Source organism: Oncorhynchus masou, chromosome 12 (assembly GCF_036934945.1).
Source record: "Oncorhynchus masou masou isolate Uvic2021 chromosome 12, UVic_Omas_1.1, whole genome shotgun sequence".
Lineage (NCBI taxonomy): Eukaryota > Metazoa > Chordata > Actinopteri > Salmoniformes > Salmonidae > Oncorhynchus > Oncorhynchus masou.
In genome coordinates this window covers 33965771-33985031 of record NC_088223.1, presented here as the reverse complement: position 1 = coordinate 33985031, position 19261 = coordinate 33965771, and the positions used below count along the sequence as shown (strand labels likewise).

Sequence of the window (19261 nt, the reverse complement as noted above, 5' to 3'; positions counted from 1 at the left end):
GCGCAACTTAATATTAAGAAGGTGTTCTTAATGTTTTGTACACTCTCATAAAGAGTATAATCTCATAAAACATTTTTTTTGAAAGTCTCAGTGTCGTTATCCTCACAAGGGTGATGGAGTACTGAAAACAGAGGTGTCAAAATAAATGTATATTACCAATTTAACAAAATCTCTTTCTTTGAGCAAGTGTATTAGTATAAAATAATAATAATAATATATATATATAAAAAATTGAGAATGCAATATAGCTCAGTATTTTAAATATTTTATGCAGTCTCTTTTGGTCTTTACTTTTTTGGGGGAGTGGGGGGAGGGGTGGACCATCCTTGGGTGGAGGACCATCCCTTTTGTCCTGATGCAACAGACACTTACCTCTGGGTGAGTCATGTAAAGTTTCATGTAAAGTTTCTCCTAATTTCCTCTTGCTTGCTCTAGTTGTCGCTCACTCAATCTCACACGTGTGCAGTTGCAGAGAAGAGGAAGAGATTAGCCAATTACACTCATTTCTAATAACAGCATGTCTTACCTTTTTTTGTATGCCGGACAGTGCCTGATTTGACATTGTCTGATTTTCAATGCAGTATTACACTTGGCTCTAACAACGTTTGAATGCTGAAGGTGCCGCTCAGATGTATGAATATTAGATTCTGACTTGTAGATCATGTATTATCAGACTTGGAGATAGATCATTTACCTGTTTCAATTCAGTCACAAAATATTACAGGTATTTCCGGAAGGCGGAGAGAAAAACATCATAGAACTGGCGCTGTGCAACGTTTGGGTGTATATTTAGTGGTTTTGCACATCTTTCGTGACGTATGAAGACACTGACATGTTTTATTTGAGAATTTGTGAATGTGTTTGCTATTGTTATGAAGCTTTAGCTGTCAGTATTACTGTTTTTGCATTCTGTATTCTGAGTTCTGTTCTTATGCTTCTGCATCATGGGATGAAGGTGAAGGCCTCGAGGGGAGCTGCCAGAAGCAAACGTTAAACCAAAATAACTGCTTGGCTGGGGAAAAAACACATTTTATTAAATGATATGATTTTAGGAGTTAAGTCTTTTATTGTTATTGTAATTCATTCCTTTCTGTCATGTTTCTTTTTATTGTATTTTTACTAATAGTATGTCAATAGGTTTCAGTTACCACAGGACCAGTTGTTCACCAAAAAGTTCCACAGGACCATATAGATCCCATAAAAAACCTTGTGGTACAGCTAGGATCACGATTACCACATAAACCTGAATTCCTGTGGTATAGAGCTCCCACACAATTTACCATTACAACAACAATTACCATACCATGTGGTTACACCAAATAACCACAAACAAAAAACATTGAATTACCACATAAAAACAAAACAAATTTACCATACAAAACCACAGGATTTGTACCCCAGCAATAACAAATTCATGCAGTAAAATGTTCCAAAATACCACACAATGTCTGGATACCACAGGTCAGATACCACAGGAATAGCCCAGAGTTCCACCCCAATGGGCAAAATCAACATTGTTTCCACGTCATGTCAACCCCAAAAACAAATGTGATGATGTTAAATCAAGGAGATGAGCACTGCTGGCACTACCTAGCGTGGGGAATAAAATGCCTGTAGTGGGAGGGGTGAGTACTATGTGAGTGTCCAGGTCTGTCTGGTTCCCCCTGGCTCACACCACCATCAGAAGGCATGGACCTCACAGGAGCACACAGCTGCTCTTGGACACTTTCTTACTAATGAGATCATGCTGCGTGGTGGCCAGTGACTGGATCAAGCCCCAGAAGTGCTTGAAGGTGATTCCCTCGCCATCCGACACACCCATCTGTTTCATCATCTTGCCCAGGCCTTGCTCTGAGCCTCCAGTCTGGGGGAGGGAGGGAGCACAAAAACAACTCTTTATTATATAGGCACTGTATTTAACACTTAATAAGCACTTATGGACATGTAATAAAGAAATAAAGTAATCATGCATAGACATGTGTTAGCAGGAAGTTAGCAATTAGTCTTTTACACTTTTGAGAGTATAACATTGTTGCCTTCATTACTCGGTAGGCTATATTCACAACAGTACTACTGATATCCTCAGCGTAGTAATTATGTTTGACTTCATAATCCAATATCGTTCACTCTTCAACTGTATCAACCTGGACTCAGGGGTAGACGTAACATAGTAAATATAATTTTTTCTCCCTCCATTTAGTATGTGCATATGGCGGAGGCGTCGGTGAACGCTCAAATGGAGGGGCGAGGGGAATGGAGTGATTTGATATTCAGCCAAAGTGTGAACTTTGTCAACTGTGCCATATGTTTCAGGCTTTGTTACCCTCTAGTGGTTATAGATCCATGGATCTTTTTCTAGGAATCACCACCATACTTTACAATAGGTATGGGGTTATTTTCTGCAGTGGTGTAAAGTACTTAAGTAAAAATACTTTAAAGTAATACTTAAGAATTTTGGGGGGGTATCTGTACTGTACTTCACTACATTCCTAAAGATAATAATGTACTTTTTACTCCGTACATTTTTCCTGACACCCAAAGTACACATTACATTTTGACAGGAAAATGGTCCAATTCACACACTTGTCACGAGAACATCCCTAGTCATCCCTACTGACCCTTATCTGGCGGACCGACTAAACACAAATGCTTTGTTTGTAAATGAATGTCTGTGTTGGAGTGTGCCCCTGGCTATCCGTAAATAAAATAAAAACAAGAAAATGGTGCCGTCTGGTTTGCTTAATATAAGTAGTTTAAAATGATGTATACTTACTTTTACTCTTGTATACTGAAGTATATTTTTGCAATTGCATTTACTTTTGATACTAAAGTATGTATAAAACCAAATACTTTTAGACTTTTACTCAAGTATTATTTTACTGGGCGACTCACTTTTACTTGAGTCATTTTCTATTAAGGTATCTTAAACTTTACTCAAGTACGACATTTGAGTACTTTTTCCAACACTGATTTTCTGCTTATACAACCTTTCGACGCCAAACCCACCACTGGTGTGCGTGGCCAAAGAGCTCTATTATGATGTCATCTGAACATGGCACCGGTTCTAATCTAAGTGCCAATACTGTTTAGCAAACTCCAGTCGTTTACATTTGTTGGATGACATGAAAATAGACCTCTTTGGCCACTGTATGTCCAAGCTGTTGTGGCTAACTATTGTGTAGCAGAAATACTCTACTTGATTGTCAAGTGGTGGATGAAGTCGACTTGATGCAAGGAGTCTTATTACAATAAGGCCTACAGTTGTTCTGTTCTGTTCATAAGGAAAACTGTTATTTACTTCTCTGTCAGAACATTTAATCCCCCTCCAGATGAGAGAACAACCTTAAACCTTCATCACTTGTTTATATATTTGAACGGACCTTTTCCTGTTTTTCAGAAGCATAGCTATCTTTGTCAACCACTGGCAGATTCAGACTAGTCCTGGAAAACTGCCTTAGGCCTCAGACAACTAAGCAGCGAGTTCCAAAATGAAGATACTTTGGACTTTTTAATGTTTCAAATAAAGCATGTGTCAGATTCAGTTCCTAGCGAGACGTTTAACTTTAAAGGGCCAGTGCCCTTGTTTTATATACACTGAGAACACCTGCCTAATATTGAGTTGCACCCCCCCCCCCCCCTTTTGCGCTCAGAACCGCATCAATTCGTCGGGGCATGTACTCTATAAGGTGTCGAAAGTGTTCCACTGTGATGCTGGCCTATGTTGACTCCAGTGCTTCCCAAAGTTGTGTGAAGTTGGCTGGATTCCTTTGGGTAGAGGACCACTCTTGATACATATGGGAAACTGTTGAGTGTGAAAAACCCAGCAGTGTTGCAGTTCTTGACACAATGAGGATGCCCATGGCACGCATACACAATACATGTCTCAATTGTCTCAAGGCTTAAAAATCCTTCTTTAGCCTGTCTCCTCCCCTTCATCTACACTGATTGAAGTGGATTTAACAAGTTACATCAATAAGGGATCATAGGTTTCACCTGGATTCGACTGATCAGTCTATGTCATGGAAGGAGCAAGTGTTCATGTTTTGTACACTCAGTGTATATTTACACACTATGAGGTTGAAATCATACTGTGAAATTGGGAAGAGCTGTTTATAAAGACTGGCTGAAATTTCTGCCTGTTTTGGTGGGATGGAGTTTTGTCCTGCCTGGTGTTATCACCAGGCGGTATAAGGTAATAGACGAATAACAAAGAGTTTAAACCTCTCTGCCAATAAAATCTAGTTTTCAGGTTATATATCCCTCTTATTAGGCTCGTCCAATTAGGCCCCTCATCAGACCACTCCCAGACAGTCCAATTCAATTATTTTTGTGTCTTTTTGCCCATTTTAATTGAAAGATTTAACAGTAAAGTACTTAATTGTTACCCAGAAATGATTTGATATTGAGAGAAAATATGGCTGCATAGGGCCTTTAAACTATGGACATCCAGATAATCCAGCGTAGGTGCTCATGATATGTGCTAACATGTTGAAAACTCAATTGGTTACTGAGTGCCAAGTAGATTACAGCCAAGTTTATTTTGCATCCAGCCTGGCAACCAACGCCTGCAGGCTTTTCCTGAGTGTTTGTTTGGGAGTCATAGGATGTGGCGTGTACTGTATGTGTGTGGTTGAGTTGGGGGGGGGGGGGGGGGGGTAGTAAGAGTCAGAGTCACGCCCTACTGGTAGAATCAATGGTAGGTGTGGCCGAGGAGGGCGAGGGCAAATTAGCCGACAGTTGCAGCTTATGTACCTTGACTAAGTTGGGCAACTGGGAGGCGAGGAGGTCTTTGAACTCTTTGGTTTGGAGCGTGGGACCTTTATTGGCCGCAGCGGCATGGAACTTTGTGACCAAAGTGTTGATGGCCTTTTCCAGGTCGGAGTGCTGCGCCAGAGGAGGAGACATAAACGTGTTAGGGTGGGGGGATCAAATAATATAACAATAACAAAAGCGTCCTTTAAAGTTTATTATTATAAGAAAGAAAGAAAGTTAACATATTCATCAGACAGACTCCCCAGGTGTGTGTCAAACAGTGGAAGCTGCTAATAATAATGACTCATAATAATGACTAGAACGGAGCGAATGGAATGGCATCAAACACATAGAAACCATATGTTTGACACTTTTCCTCAAGCCATTACCATGAACCCATCCTCCCCAATTAAGGTGCCACCAACCTCCTGTGGTGCCAAAGTGTACCGACCTCCACTTGCTTCAGTCAAAAATACCCCAAAAATGTCAGACACTCACATCCGTCCTCAAGTGCATATCTTCCATGCCTCCGCGTGTTTGAACCCCACGCAAGGATACCACTCTTGATGTTTAACCCTGTCCTTGAATTACTTCATCTCAACCAACATCGAACAACACTGCAGCATTCTTCCCCGCACAAATTACACACTAACCAACTGTGTCGTTTTTGTCAATGTTGAATAGTTAGTATTGTACTATAAACCTAATAAGCCACAAAACAACTAACAGTATACTCATGGATGACATAGGATGACAGAGTTTTTTGTGAGAAATAATATGTGAGTGAAAAGTACAGTTATACAGTTAGTTACACTTCCAGGTTACAAATGACCTGTTTGAAAAGTAGACCTTGTGTTTGGCAGTGGAATATGAAACTGTGTCACACAGACTTGTTATGTTGGTCATTGTGAAGGACATCATTCCATACTCTCTTTAAACCAAGAACCAAACACCCAATCTATTGTAACTGTTGGGTTTTTTGTTCATACTACTTTTTATTTATATCCTAAATCACTAACATTAAATAACTATTCAGGGACTTTGCTATGTCACTCACCCTTATTCAAATAGATATTAGAATATGCTATTGAAATGTGAGCATCTGTGGGTGGGTCGGGAGGAGAAGCTTAAGTAACGAGAGACTATTGGAAGGCAAATTGAGACAACTTGTCTCCATGTAGAAGATACTTGAAATACCTGCAGGTTGGGGTAGCTACAGTATGTTTATTTTCAGGGTGTGCCAGGAGTGGAGTGGCCATCTGGAATTTCGGGCAAATGCCAGATGGGCTGTTAAATTTTTTACCCATTGGGCCTGTCTAACTTATAATGGGGGCCTCGAGGAAAAAACTGGGGTGTTTCGTCAGTCCGTCCGTCTGTCTGTCTTTTCGTCTAGCTGTCATCCCTCACTAATCTCCAAAGAAGGTCTCTGTGGCATAGGCCACGGGGACGGAATAAGAAGGGACTGATTGCTTCCCCGTGCTTTCCATTTCCACACATGGTCTGTCTATAGACACAATTGAGAATTGCTCCTTGCTCCCTCAACAGCATATGGCCTAGATTAATTAGTTATTGTCCACATTCTTTGCTGCTGTCCAGCATGCACACTGATCAGTGCATTGAAATGATTCGTGGTAAACTCATGTTAAGCTGGCAAGAGCGCATGCAAAGTTGGCTATATGCAAACACCTATAGGACGATCTCATGGACTGTGACATGATATAAATTGGATAGCATAATATGTCAATGGAATTTTGGTTAAACTACATTTTGTGCCACTTCCAACGGTAATCAGAACGATGCGTAGAAGTTGGGGGAAGTTATCACCAAAAGAATGCAACAACTCCATTCCTTGCTTCTAGGACGAGATAAGCCACCATCTCTTCAAGTGCAACGTTTTGACAAGTGATGATGAATGAAAATGAATGAATGACATTTTATTTGAATGTCAAATCACCAGTTGGCAACCCATCCCTAATGGGATTAATTGACACATAAACAAGCATTACAATAATTCACTGTGAAACGATAATTCTTCTTCCGGTGTTCTCTACATTGCACATCGCATCAAGAGTGAAAACATTTATGGTAAAAATCAACACATAGTAGTAAATAAGGTTATCCAAACAATAATTACATCCCTAGAGCAGTAAAAGAATATACATACATACACACTGTGTATATCCACATACATACTGTACACACATAGATAAATAAATACAGAAAAAGAAACCAAAGGTATGATATTAAAATTGTATAGTAGGCCTACCTGTTCAGCCATTTGGAACGTTTTGTGCTGTCTTTTTCAAAGTAAAGTTTTCTCTCTGCGATGTTCAGCAATTGCTACTTTTCTCGCTCAGCGTTCAATTGCTTCTGTCACATATTGGCAAGATTCCTAAATGATCCCACTCAAGAAAAGAAAAAAATGCAACTTGATTCCACCTTCCGTGTCAGTCAGAGAAAGCTATGGGAAAGTACAGTGCACTCAGTGTAACCCGATGCATTGGGACTGTAGACTTCAGGAGGCAGACATGCAGTCATATAGACCAACCACCCTTATTTTATTGCAAAGTTCTCTTTAATTTAGAAGTTTTGCAGAGAGTAGCCTACACAGTTGTGCATTTAAAATATATAGGCTATTCAAGAGGAGCCTGGGAGTGCTTCCCTCAACATCTGGAAACATTTAGCAAAAGTTGAAACAGTCTGCAAGTTTACACTGGAATTCTTCATCTTTATTGTTGCATTTTTTGAACCCCTCGTATAAGCTTACCTATTTTATGCAGTGTCTGTAAAGCTTTGAATATCCTCCCAAAATCATATTTTTCTCAATAGGCCTATTGTAAGACACTTTTATGAACCATGCATACATGGACGGTCCTTATGGGTAGGCTTTTTTTCCGAGGTTGTTTACAATTGAAGTCGTTTGTCATTGTCCATTCCAATTGCCATTTGGCCTGCATTCATTTTTTACAAAGTTATCAGAGGTTGATAAGGATGTGCTGGCGGACTAAAAAGTGATGTGTGCGCAATGAACAGGCACGACAAATTCTTGTAAGTATTAACAGAGTGGTGGGGAAACTGTTTCTGTCCATAAATTGTCATAGGCCTATTGGGGTGTTTACATGAAAACCAGTCAACCAGATCCTTTATTATGCTACCACAAAGAAATGGGCTGTTGCAGCCTGGTCTCATTGACTATACGTAACATAGGTAAAGCAAATCCGGGACACACAAATTACCATGATATGTTACGTTTGGTATCGTTACATAAGACACAAGGTTACTTAACACAAAAACAAAATTGTAATTCGTAACATATCATCCAGGAATTAATATATACCATGCGAAACATAACATACTGTATAATCCTAAATGATTTGTCTTGGATTTACATACAGAATAATATGAAATGTTATGAGACCAGATTGGCTGTTTTGACAGGCCTAAATCTAGCCTAGATACTGGATCTGCACAGTCGGGTCCAAACCCGTTGCTTCGCACTACCACCCACCTCTGTTAAACATACAGTATATCACAAAAGTGAGTACACCCCTCACATTTTTGTAAATATTTGAGTATATCTTTTCATGTGACAACACTGAAGAAATGACACTTTGCTACAATGTAAAGTAGTGAGTGTACAGCTTGTATAACAGTGTAAATTTGCTGTCCCCTCAAAATAACTCAACACACAGCCAATAATGTCTTTAGCGCTGGCTACAAAAGTGAGTACACCCCTAGGTGAAAATGTCCAAATTGGGCCCAATTAGCCATTTTCCCTCCCTGGTGTCATGTGACTCGTTAGTGTTACAAGGTCTCAGGTGTGAATGGGGAGCAGTTGTGTTAAATTTGGTGTCATCGCTCTCACACTCCCTCATACTGACTGGTCACTGGAAGTTCAACATGGCACCTCATGGCAAAGAACTCTCTGAGGATCTGAAAAAAATAATTGTTCCTCTACATAAAGATGGCCTGGGCTATAAGAAGATTGCCAAGATCCTGAAACTGAGCTGCAGCACGGTGGCCAAGACCATACAGCGGTTTAACTGGACAGGTTCCACTCAGAACAGGCCTTGTCATGGTCGACCAAAGAAGTTGAGTGCACGTGCTCAGCGTCATATCCAGAGGTTGTCTTTGGGAAATAGACGTATGTGTGCTGCCAGCATTGCTGCAAAGGTTGAAGGGGTGGGGGGTCAGCCTGTCAGTGCTCAGACCATACGCCATACACTGCATCAAATTGGTCTGCATAGCCGTCGTCCCAGAAGGAAGCCTCTTCTAAAGATGATGCACAAGAAAGCCCACAAACAGTTTGCTGAGGACAAGCAGACTAAGGACATGGATTACTGGAACCATGTCCTGTGGTCTGATGAGACCAAGATAAATGTATTTGGTTCAGATGGTGTCAAGCGTGTGTGGCGGCAACCAGGTGAGGAGTGTGACATACTGAAGCAGAGCATGATCCCCTCCATTCGGAGACTGGGCCGCAGGGCAGTATTCCAACATGATAACGACCCCAAACACACCTCCAAGACGACCACTGCCTTGCTAAAGAAGCTGAGGGTAAAGGTGATGGACTGGCCAAGCATGTCTCCAGACCTAAACCCTATTGAGCATCTGTGGGGCATCCTCAAACGGCAGGTGGAGGAGTGCAAGGTCTCTAACATCCACCAGCTCCGTGATGTCGTCATGGAGGAGTGGAAGAGGACTCCAGTGGCAACCTGTGATGCTCTGGTGAACTCCATGCCCAAGAGGGTTAAGGCAGTGCTGGAAAATGATGGTGGCCACACAAAATATTGACACTTTGGGCCCAATTTTGACATTTTCACCTCTGGGTGTACTCACTTTTGTTGCCAGCGGTTTAGACATTAATGGCTGTGTGTTGAGTTATTTTGAGGGGAGAGCAAATTTACACTATTATACAAGCTGTACATTCACTACTTTACATTGTAGCAAAGTGTCATTTCTTCAGTGTTGTCACATGAAAAGATATACTCAAATATTTACAAAAATGTGAGGGTGTACTCACTTTTGTGATATACTGTATGCTTGTAAAAAACAAATTCATGTCATAATCGAAGACCACAGTAAAACGCTTAATGTGTCTCTAGAATGCGCCGCTGTTTGGTTTCACATGAGGGCTCAGTAGCGACTGGTTTCCCTGGGGAGAAGGGTGTGTCCTGCCTTCAGAGCTTTCGATGTCCTGCTCTCTCGCCACTCCTCCTCGATGTCTTCCAGAAAAACAGACACCACGCCCAAATTTGTAAAGCCACAGGATCAAGTGTGTTTGACAGGGCTGGCAAGCCCTAACTGAGGAATCTGTCAATGTCTCTGGTACGATGTCTCATTGCTGAGACGTTTAGGCCTATGTGGAAATGGCACTGTTCAGGAGACTAAGGGGTGGCCTCCAAGCTACAATGTACCTACTATTTTAAACAATAGTCAAATTAGGCATTAATGATCAAATTATCTTTCATGATTTTAAGATGAAAAACTCCCCATGAATGAACGAGAGTACAGCATGAGTAAATAACTTATAGAAGCTACTTCCTAAAAGCCAAACACAATTACTCATATCCATATATGTTTTTGTAACAATGGCGCCGGAGAAGAAGGCTGACGTTATACGTGTCCCCAACCTATTGTCTTTGTTTATTTGCGTTGTTTGCGTGTACTTATTTTGTACATAATGTTGCCGCTACCATCTCTTATAACCGAAAAGAACTTCTGGACATCAGGACTGCGATGACTCACCACGGACTGGCAGAATATTTTATTTTTCCTTTAACGAGTCTGTTGAGCATGACGCAAATGATATACTGCTTTCTCGGGAACAGGCCCAGATCCCCGTGATTTGTGTGAAGATGAGGTGGAGAAAAAGGGGCCAGAGGGTGCCTTCTGAGACTTTGTAGGAGATCGAATAAACCCCCACTTCCCTCCATTCTGCTAGCAAATGTGCAATCTTTGGAGAATAAAATCGATGACCTACACGGAAGATTAAACTACCAACGGGACATTCAAACTGTAACATCTTATGCTTCAGGGAGTTGTGGCTGAACGACGACACTATCAACATGCAGCTGGCTGGTTATACGCTGTACCGGCAAGATAGAACAGCGGCATCTGGTAAGACAAGGGGCGGTGGACTATGTATTTTTATAAATAACAGCTGGTGCACGATATCTACGGAAGTTTCAAGCTATTGCTTGCCTGAGGTAGAGTATCACATGATATGCTGTAGACCACAGTATCTACCAAGAGAGTTTTCATCTGTACTTTTCATTGCTGTTTACGTACCACCACAAACTGAGGCTGGCACTAAGCAGCATTGAATGAGCTGTATTCCGCCATAAGCAAATAAGAAAATGCTCACCCAGAGACGGCGCTCCTTGTAGCCAGGGACGACGCTCCTAGTAGCCAGGGACTTTAATGTAGGGAAACTTAAATCCGTTTTACCAAATGTCTATCAGCATGTTAAATGTGCAACCAGAGGGAAAAAAACTCTGGACCACCTTTACTCCACACGCATATAATGCTCTCCCTCGCCCTCCATTTGGCAAATCTGACCATAATTCAACTCCCTGATTCCTGCTTACAAGCAAAAATTAAAGTAGGAAGCACCAGTGACTAGATCAATAAAAAAGTGGTCAGATGAAGCAGATGCTAAGCTAGAGGATTGTTTTGCTAGCACAGACTGGAATATGTTCCAGGATTCCTCCGATGGCATTGAGGAGTACACCACATCAGTTATTGGCTTCATCAATAAGTGCATTGATGATGTCATTCCCACAGTGACGGTACGTACATACCCCAACCAGAAGCCATGGATTACAGGCAACATCCACACTGAGCTAAAGGCTAGAGCTGCCGCTTTCAAGGAGCGGGACTCGGAAGCTTATAAGAAATCCCCCTATGCCCCCCGATGAACCATCAAACAGGCAAAGCATCAATACAGGACTAAGATCGAATCATACTACACCGGCTCTGATGCTTGTCGGATGTGGCAGGGCTTGAAAACCATTACAGACTACAAGGGGAAGCACAGCAGTGACACGAGCCTACCAGATGAGCTAAACTACTTCTATGCTCGCTTTGAGGCAAGTAACACTGAAACATGCATGAGAGCACCAGCTGTTCCGGAAGACTATGTGATCACGCTCTCCGCAGGAGATGTCAGTAAAACCTTTAAACAGGTCAACATTCCCAAGGCCGCAGGGCCATACAGATTACCAGGACGGGTACTGCAAGCATCCGCTGACCAACTGGCAAGTGTCATCACTGACATTTTCAACCTCTCCCTGTCTGAATCTGTAATACCGCCAGGTTTTAAGCAGACCACCATAGTGCCTGTGCCCAAGAACACTAAGGTACTCTGCCTAAATTAATCCCGACCCGTAGCACTCCCGTCTGTAGCCATGAAGTGCTTTGAAAGGCTGGTCAAATCTTACATCAACGCATTATCCCAGAAACCCTAGACCCACTTCAATTTGCATACCGACACAACAGATCAACAGATGATGCAATCTCTATTGCACTCCACACTGCCATTTCCCTCCTTGACAAAAGGAACACCTATGTGAGAATGCTATTCATTGACTACAGCTCAGCGTTCAACACCATAGTGCCCTCAAATCTCATCAAAAAGATAAGGACCCTGGGACTAAACACCTCCCTCTTCAACTGGATCCTGGACTTCCTGATGGGCCACCCCCAGGTGGCATGGGTCCTCAGATCTACAAAAGGTTCTACAGCTGCGCCATTCACAAGGCACTACATAGGGTAGTGCGAACGGCCCAGCCAAGATTCCTGCCATCCAGGAAGGCCCTAAAAATTGTCAAAGACTCCAGCCACCCGAGTCATAGACTGTTTTCTCTGCTACAAGAGGCTTCTAAACAGCTTCTGCCCCTCTCCCCCTCTCCACCTCTTTTACACTGCTGCTACCCTCTGTTGTTAGCATCTATGCATAGTCACTTTAATTCCTCTACCAACATGTACATATTACATCAACTAACCGGTGCCCCTGCAGATTGACTCTGTACCGGTACCCCCCGTGTATAGTCTCGCTATTGTTATTTTAATTACTTGTTACTTTTATTTTTTATTCTTATCTGTATTTTTAAAAACTGCATTTGGCTCATAAGTAGGCATTTCACTCTCTGTTATATCGGCGCATGTGACTAATACAATACAACGATTTTTGATTTGATTTGATTTTGGGAAGGAAACACTGGCACAGGCAATTCAGTGCAGTCTTACTGTCTTCCACATAATTCACTTTCAGACAGTCATGCCCTTTGCATTGTAATTGTGTGATTATGTGATGTCTCATTCCAGTGTCTCTGCATGCATTGGTCTGTCTGTCTGTCTGTCTGTCTGTCTGTCTTCCTTCCAACAAGACATCATATCACGCATATTTTAAATAAGAATTATGTTTCACTATGAAAGAGATTTTTTCAAATGAACCCAAAAAACAACCAGCCAAACAACTTTTCCTCTCCCTTCAGTCACCTCATTATTACGGAATGCCAGAACCTGTTAAAACTTGCAGCACAGTGAATTCACAATGTTCCGGTCTTGTTTGCATACTTGGCCATAGACATCACTGCAACTTATGTGTGGCTCAACACCCTGTCATGAGGTGAGGCGCTGATACAGCTGATGAGAACCTGGCAAGATCACGTTTCCCAGGAATGTCAAATCAATGAGTACAGTGCAAGGGTGCCTCTCAATAGTCTATAGGGTCTTCCTCTCCTTGTCTCCTCTCTTTCATCTGCACTGGTCTGAAAACACAGGATAAATGAAAGCAATATGGTGGATGCTGACCGGAAGTATAATTTGACCTATCCAGTTCTTTTCTCATCAGTTCAAACAAAGGAAAGGAGGAGTGGAGAAAAGGGTGCTTTAAATTATTGAGATTCACTCAGACTTCCTGCTAGCCTCATCCTCTAGACCGGGAATTTCCAAACTGAGGTACACGTACCCCAAAGGTACGCACAAATCTGTTTTTTCTTCACATTTTCAAACAGTCCATTTATATTTTCCCACGGGGCTATACTTTTGGGTGATGTTTCAGTGTTCAGCGAAATAACAACACAATGTCAAATACAGGTAGCCTAGTCAAATAATTATCATCCAATCACATTAACCTTTACTCTCTCGCAGGAAATCCACTAACTGTCCGTACAAACATAGCTGCGGCTCATTCCGTTTGCTCGAAAAATGATAAATACTTAACAAAAGTAAGGCCCGTGTCCATAGAGACACATACCAGCTCTACTGGTAGTACTGCTACTACCAGCAGTACTACACCTGCACCTGTCGATGACACAAGTTGTTCTGCTTCCATGAGCACATCCAATGCTAGCATCAGTAATTCTACATTCGTTGTTAGCCCAGCTAGCATGGACACTGACAGTTGTGAATCTGATGCAGCCGAAGAGCTACTGCCCCCTTACCTGGGAAAGTACCGAACAACAGCCAGGGATGTTGGGCCATCGAAGAGGAGCAAATATGATGAGAACGACATTGATTTGGGGTTCACTTATAATGGGAGTAGTGCCTTTCCTCAGCCACAGTGTGTTATATGTGCAAAAGTACTATCTCACAACTCAATGAAGCCTTCACTCTTACACAGACATTTAGAAACAAAACATGGCAATTAGAAAAATAATCCACAGGAGTTTTATGAGCGAGAATTAAGATGACTTTTGAGTAGTAAGACATGCATTTGATTTGATTTGATTTAATAATAAGGGGCTAGAAGCGTCTTATATGGTGAGCTACTGAGTGGTTAGGACAGGCAAGCCCCATACTATTGTGGAGGACTTAATTCTTCCTGCTGCCGCAGATATGGCTGGGACAATGCTGGGGGAAAGGCCAAAAAAAACTATACAGCCAATGACTTCATCAAACACTGTTTCACGATGCATTAGTGACATTGCAGGAGATGTTTTGAAACAATTACTGCTTTGCATACAAGCCAGGGAATTCTATGCGTTATAGCTAGATGAGTCAACAGATGTGGTGGGCCTGGCACAGCTCCTGGTATATGTCCGTTACGTTTATGGGGGGTCAATTAAGGAAGACATCCTCTTAGGCAAATGACTGGAAACCAAGGCCAACAGGAGAGGATATTTTTAAAGTACTGGACAGCTTTGTGACATCAAATGGACTTTGGTGGTCAAGATGTGTTGGTATCTGTACTGATGACGCAAAAGCCATGACAGGGAGACATAGTGGAGTGGTAACGAGCATACAAGCAGTTGCTCTCGAAGCCACTTGGGTACACTGTAGCATCCACCGAGAGGCTCTTTCTGCCAAGGGAATGCCTGAAAGCTTGAAAGACGTTTTGGACACTACAGTGAAAATGGTTAACTTTGTTAAAGCAATTGAATTTAATCAGAAGCCACTCCCAGATTTCTGGATTAGGCTGCACTCAGAGTATCCTGCCTTGGCAAATCACGCTGTTAAGACACTGATGCCCTCTCTCTCTCCAATACAACCCAACATTGCAGAGATATGTGCATCCTTTCAAGCATTCACTTGTCATTAACATGTGGTGAGTTATTCACAATTTTCGATGAACAAATGAGGTTTAATATGTGAGATGGCAAAATAAAGAGCAAAATTATTGATTATTATTATTTGTGCTCTTTGTCACTTCCCACAAGCCGGGTTGTGACAAAAACTGACACTCATTCTTATATTTAGTAAATGTATGGTATAGTGTGTGTGTGGCAGGCTTACAATGATGGCAAAAAACAACATTTGAGAGTGAACTGACCCTGGTTCTAGATGGGGTACCAGCTCGAAGTTGAATGTTTGAAGGAATATGGCACTATAAAAAGTTTGGGAACCACTGCTGTAGACCTCTACCCTTGAAGAAACATCACGCACCCTACAGGGCATAGTAGGTAGTACAACTTAAATGTGAAACCAGCAGCATTTTCACTGTAATTGTCACGATCGTCGTAAGGAACGGACCAAAATGCAGCGTGGTATGTGTTCATGGTGAAGTTTTTAATTAAAGAAAGCACTGAACACTGAATACAAACAATATAAAACAATAAACAAATAACGACCGTGAAGCTATAATGAGAACTGTGCTGACACAAGCAACTAACATAGACAATCACCCACAAACAAACAGTGAAACCCAGGCTACCTAAGTATGATTCTCAATCAGAGACAACTAATGACACTTGCCTCTGATTGAGAACCATACTAGGCCGAAACATAGAAATCCCAAAATCATAGAAAAACAAACAGACTGCCCACCCCAACTCACGTCCTGACCATACTAAATAACGACAAAACAAAGGAAATAAAGGTCAGAACGTGACAGCTGGGACAGAACCAAAATGTGCACACAGAGCAATGTTAGAGAGCAATGGACTTAGAAGCACTGCAGTACTACAAATAAAAGCAAACATGCATAGTGGTTGTTTATTGCAGTTGGATATACATACGTTAATTGTTCTGCCCAATAGGATATACAGTACAATACATGAAAATAATGCAATTTCCTGTAGTTGGCATAACTCCAAAATGATTCAAATGCTCAACATTCAACATCATACACCCCTAAACGACACAGCAAGGCATTACAATTCAAAAAAGGAACGTAAAAGTACAGTATACACATTCATCAAAACATGGTATAATGTTTAGTAATGGATATTTTGGTAATCATCACATATTTTGTATGTGTTTGTAAAACCATACGGCCGTATACTGAGGAGCTCACAGTGTTAGCACAGAGTCTCTCTCCTCCTCTAACCACACGACGACTCATCAAAAACAAGGCTGTGTTCTCTGCATGGGCCTGTGTTTCCTGTCCACTTGTCTGTTTAAAGCAGCGTGAACACGGACTATAACAACACAAGGAAACCCCTCGGTGGAGTCACTGCAACTCACATTTCAGCTACAACTAGCTACTATTAAACGACAGCTTGTGTCTTGTTTTAGTTGCTCACAATGTATTACAGAAAAGCGGGTAAAGGTAAGACTGGTAAATATGAGCAAATATTGACAACAAAAAATGAACGTACAAGAATTGTACAAAACATCAAGAACCCCCCGCCCCCTTTAGCCCTCAGTCCAACCTCAATTCGTCGGGGCATGGACTCTACAAGGTGTCAAACAGTTCCAAAGGGATGTGGCCCATGTTGACTCCAATGCTTCTCACAGTTGTGTCAAGTTGGCTGGGCGTCCTTTGGGTGTTGGACCATTCTTTATACACGCGGGAAACTGTTGAGCGTGGAAAACCCAGCAGTGTTGCAGTTCTTGACACAGCGAGGATGCCCAGGCACCTACTACCATACCCTGTTCAAAGGCACTTCAATCTTTTGTCTTGCTCATCCACCCACTGAATGGCACACACACAATCCATGTCTCAATTGTCTCAAGGCTTGAAAATCCTTCTTTAATCTGTCTCCTCCCCTTCATTTACACTGATTTAAAGTGGATTTAACAAGTGACATCAATAATTGATCATAGCTTTCACCTGGACTCACCTGATCAGCGCATGTCATGGAAAGATGTCCTTAATGTTTTGTACACTCAGATTATGCCAATGAAGATACATTACATGCAACCCGTTTCCAAATGAGGAGTTAATAAAACATAAAGGCTCATTTAAGTGGAGTAAAAATATTTTCTTACGTGCAAAGTAGAAAGATATGTAAACATTTACCATGTGTTACTCCTACTGTCATTACTGAGAAGAATGTGAGATCTGTAGCTGAGTATGTGAGACTCAGTAGCAGAGTAGTCCTAAATGTGGTTTGCATTCTGTTTATAATTGTGCCAGAGCAGTGGACTGGAAGTGACACCTATCAAGTCAGGAGGTACAGCAGCTACTTCGTTGTGTCCTCTTTGCACTGGTTTAAAGTACTTAGGTAAAAACACTTTAAAGTACTACTTAAGTAGTTTTTGGGGGTATCTGTACTTTACTATTTATATTTTTGACATTACCTTCCTAAAGAATATTATGTACTTTTTACTCCATACATTTTCCCTGACACCCAAAAGTACTAGTAACAATTTGAGTGCCTAGCAGTACATGAAAAAGGTCCAATTCACACACTCAAGAGAACGTCCCTGGTCATCCTTATTGCCTCGGATCTGGTGGACTCACTAAACATAAATGCTTCCTTTGTAAATGATTTCTGAGTGTTGGAGTGTGCCCCTTGCTGTCAAAAAAAAGTTATAAAAAGGAAATTGTGCAGCCTAGTTTGCTGAATATAATGAATTTGATGTATAGTATTTACTTGTACTTTTTCTCAAGTATGACAATTGAGGACTTTTTCCACCACTGTACTTAAATACATTTAAAATGTTATACTTTTACTCAAGTAGTAATTTACTGGGTTACTTTAACTTTAGTCATTTATATAAATATATATTTTTATATTGTTATTATTAGTATTTTTTTTTACCTTTATTTAACTCGGCAAGTCAGTTAAGAACAAAATCTTATTTCCAATGACGGCCTAGGAACAGTGGGTTAACTTCCTGTTCAGGGGCAGAACGACAGATTTGTACCTTGTCAGCTCGGGGGTTTGAACTTGCAACCTTCCGGTTACTAGTCCAACGCTCTAACCACTAGGTTACCCTGCCTAAGGCATCTTTACTTTTACTCAAGTATGTCAATTGAGTACTTTTTCCACCTCTGCGTCTGTCGTGTGGTTTGAAGAGGAGGCACCAACTGCGGTGGGCTTTCAAGGTGATGCTCATAGGTTGACTTCTGAAGAATACATGCACTCATGACAAACAACTCCCCATGGCAACTGTTGTGACCTTCTGTGTCTTTCTGAATAATTTGTCAATAATGGTGTTTTATAAACCTTTTATTATAATTATGACATACTGTCATACTGATCATCATCATCAACATTTGTGTAAATTATATTCCAATTCAATTAAACAAATGTAACTTTGCCTGCTGCGCTGACTCGCATTGAAACATAACGGAGACCACTATGTCGTGTAACTACTTCTTCTCTCTAAAAGATGGTCTTTTGTCTGAAGTTGCTAACCAGAATGGTAGCATCAATTATCTGCCGTCTATTTTTACTCTCTGACATGGCCTCACAACCTTTACCAGGTCAAAGACAAGACCACCATATTGCACATTTAGGTTGGAAAGCATTTCATTCTGTGTCCAAGTTGGATTCAACCCTTGCTGATATGCCAAATGAATAAAGCTACTTTTGAATTAGCTTAAAGAAGAGTGGCTTGCATAAAATGTAAAGATATGCCTTGTAGAGAAAACTGAAGTGAACAGACCATATATAACTTATAATTACTTGGACTGAAAAATGTACTGACATGCCTCAAAATATAACATTCTCCTGAATCGGCCATGGACTGCATCGAGAGACAACTATCACATTAACCTCATATCAATCTATGCAAAGCATTTGGTTAATTACCATGTTTCTGTATTCAGTTGCAGGGCCCATCATGTTGGAGGACTCAACAGTGACCCAGTTTCGACCTTTTGTTGAATTGA

The 19261-nt window shown here is 41.3% G+C and overlaps 1 protein-coding gene across 1 annotated transcript; it reads right to left on the bottom strand.

The window, feature by feature from the left end:
• Positions 1-1043: 1043 nt before the first annotated feature.
• Positions 1044-7160, bottom strand: LOC135549891 (protein S100-A13-like). The gene is made up of 3 exons (XM_064980266.1): positions 7019-7160; positions 4753-4884; positions 1044-1864 (listed from the first exon to the last, which is right to left on the bottom strand). Exons 1-3 carry the CDS (start codon positions 7028-7030, stop codon positions 1697-1699), a joined length of 312 nt encoding a protein of 103 aa, XP_064836338.1. The 5' UTR covers positions 7031-7160; the 3' UTR covers positions 1044-1696.
• Positions 7161-19261: the final 12101 nt, after the last annotated feature.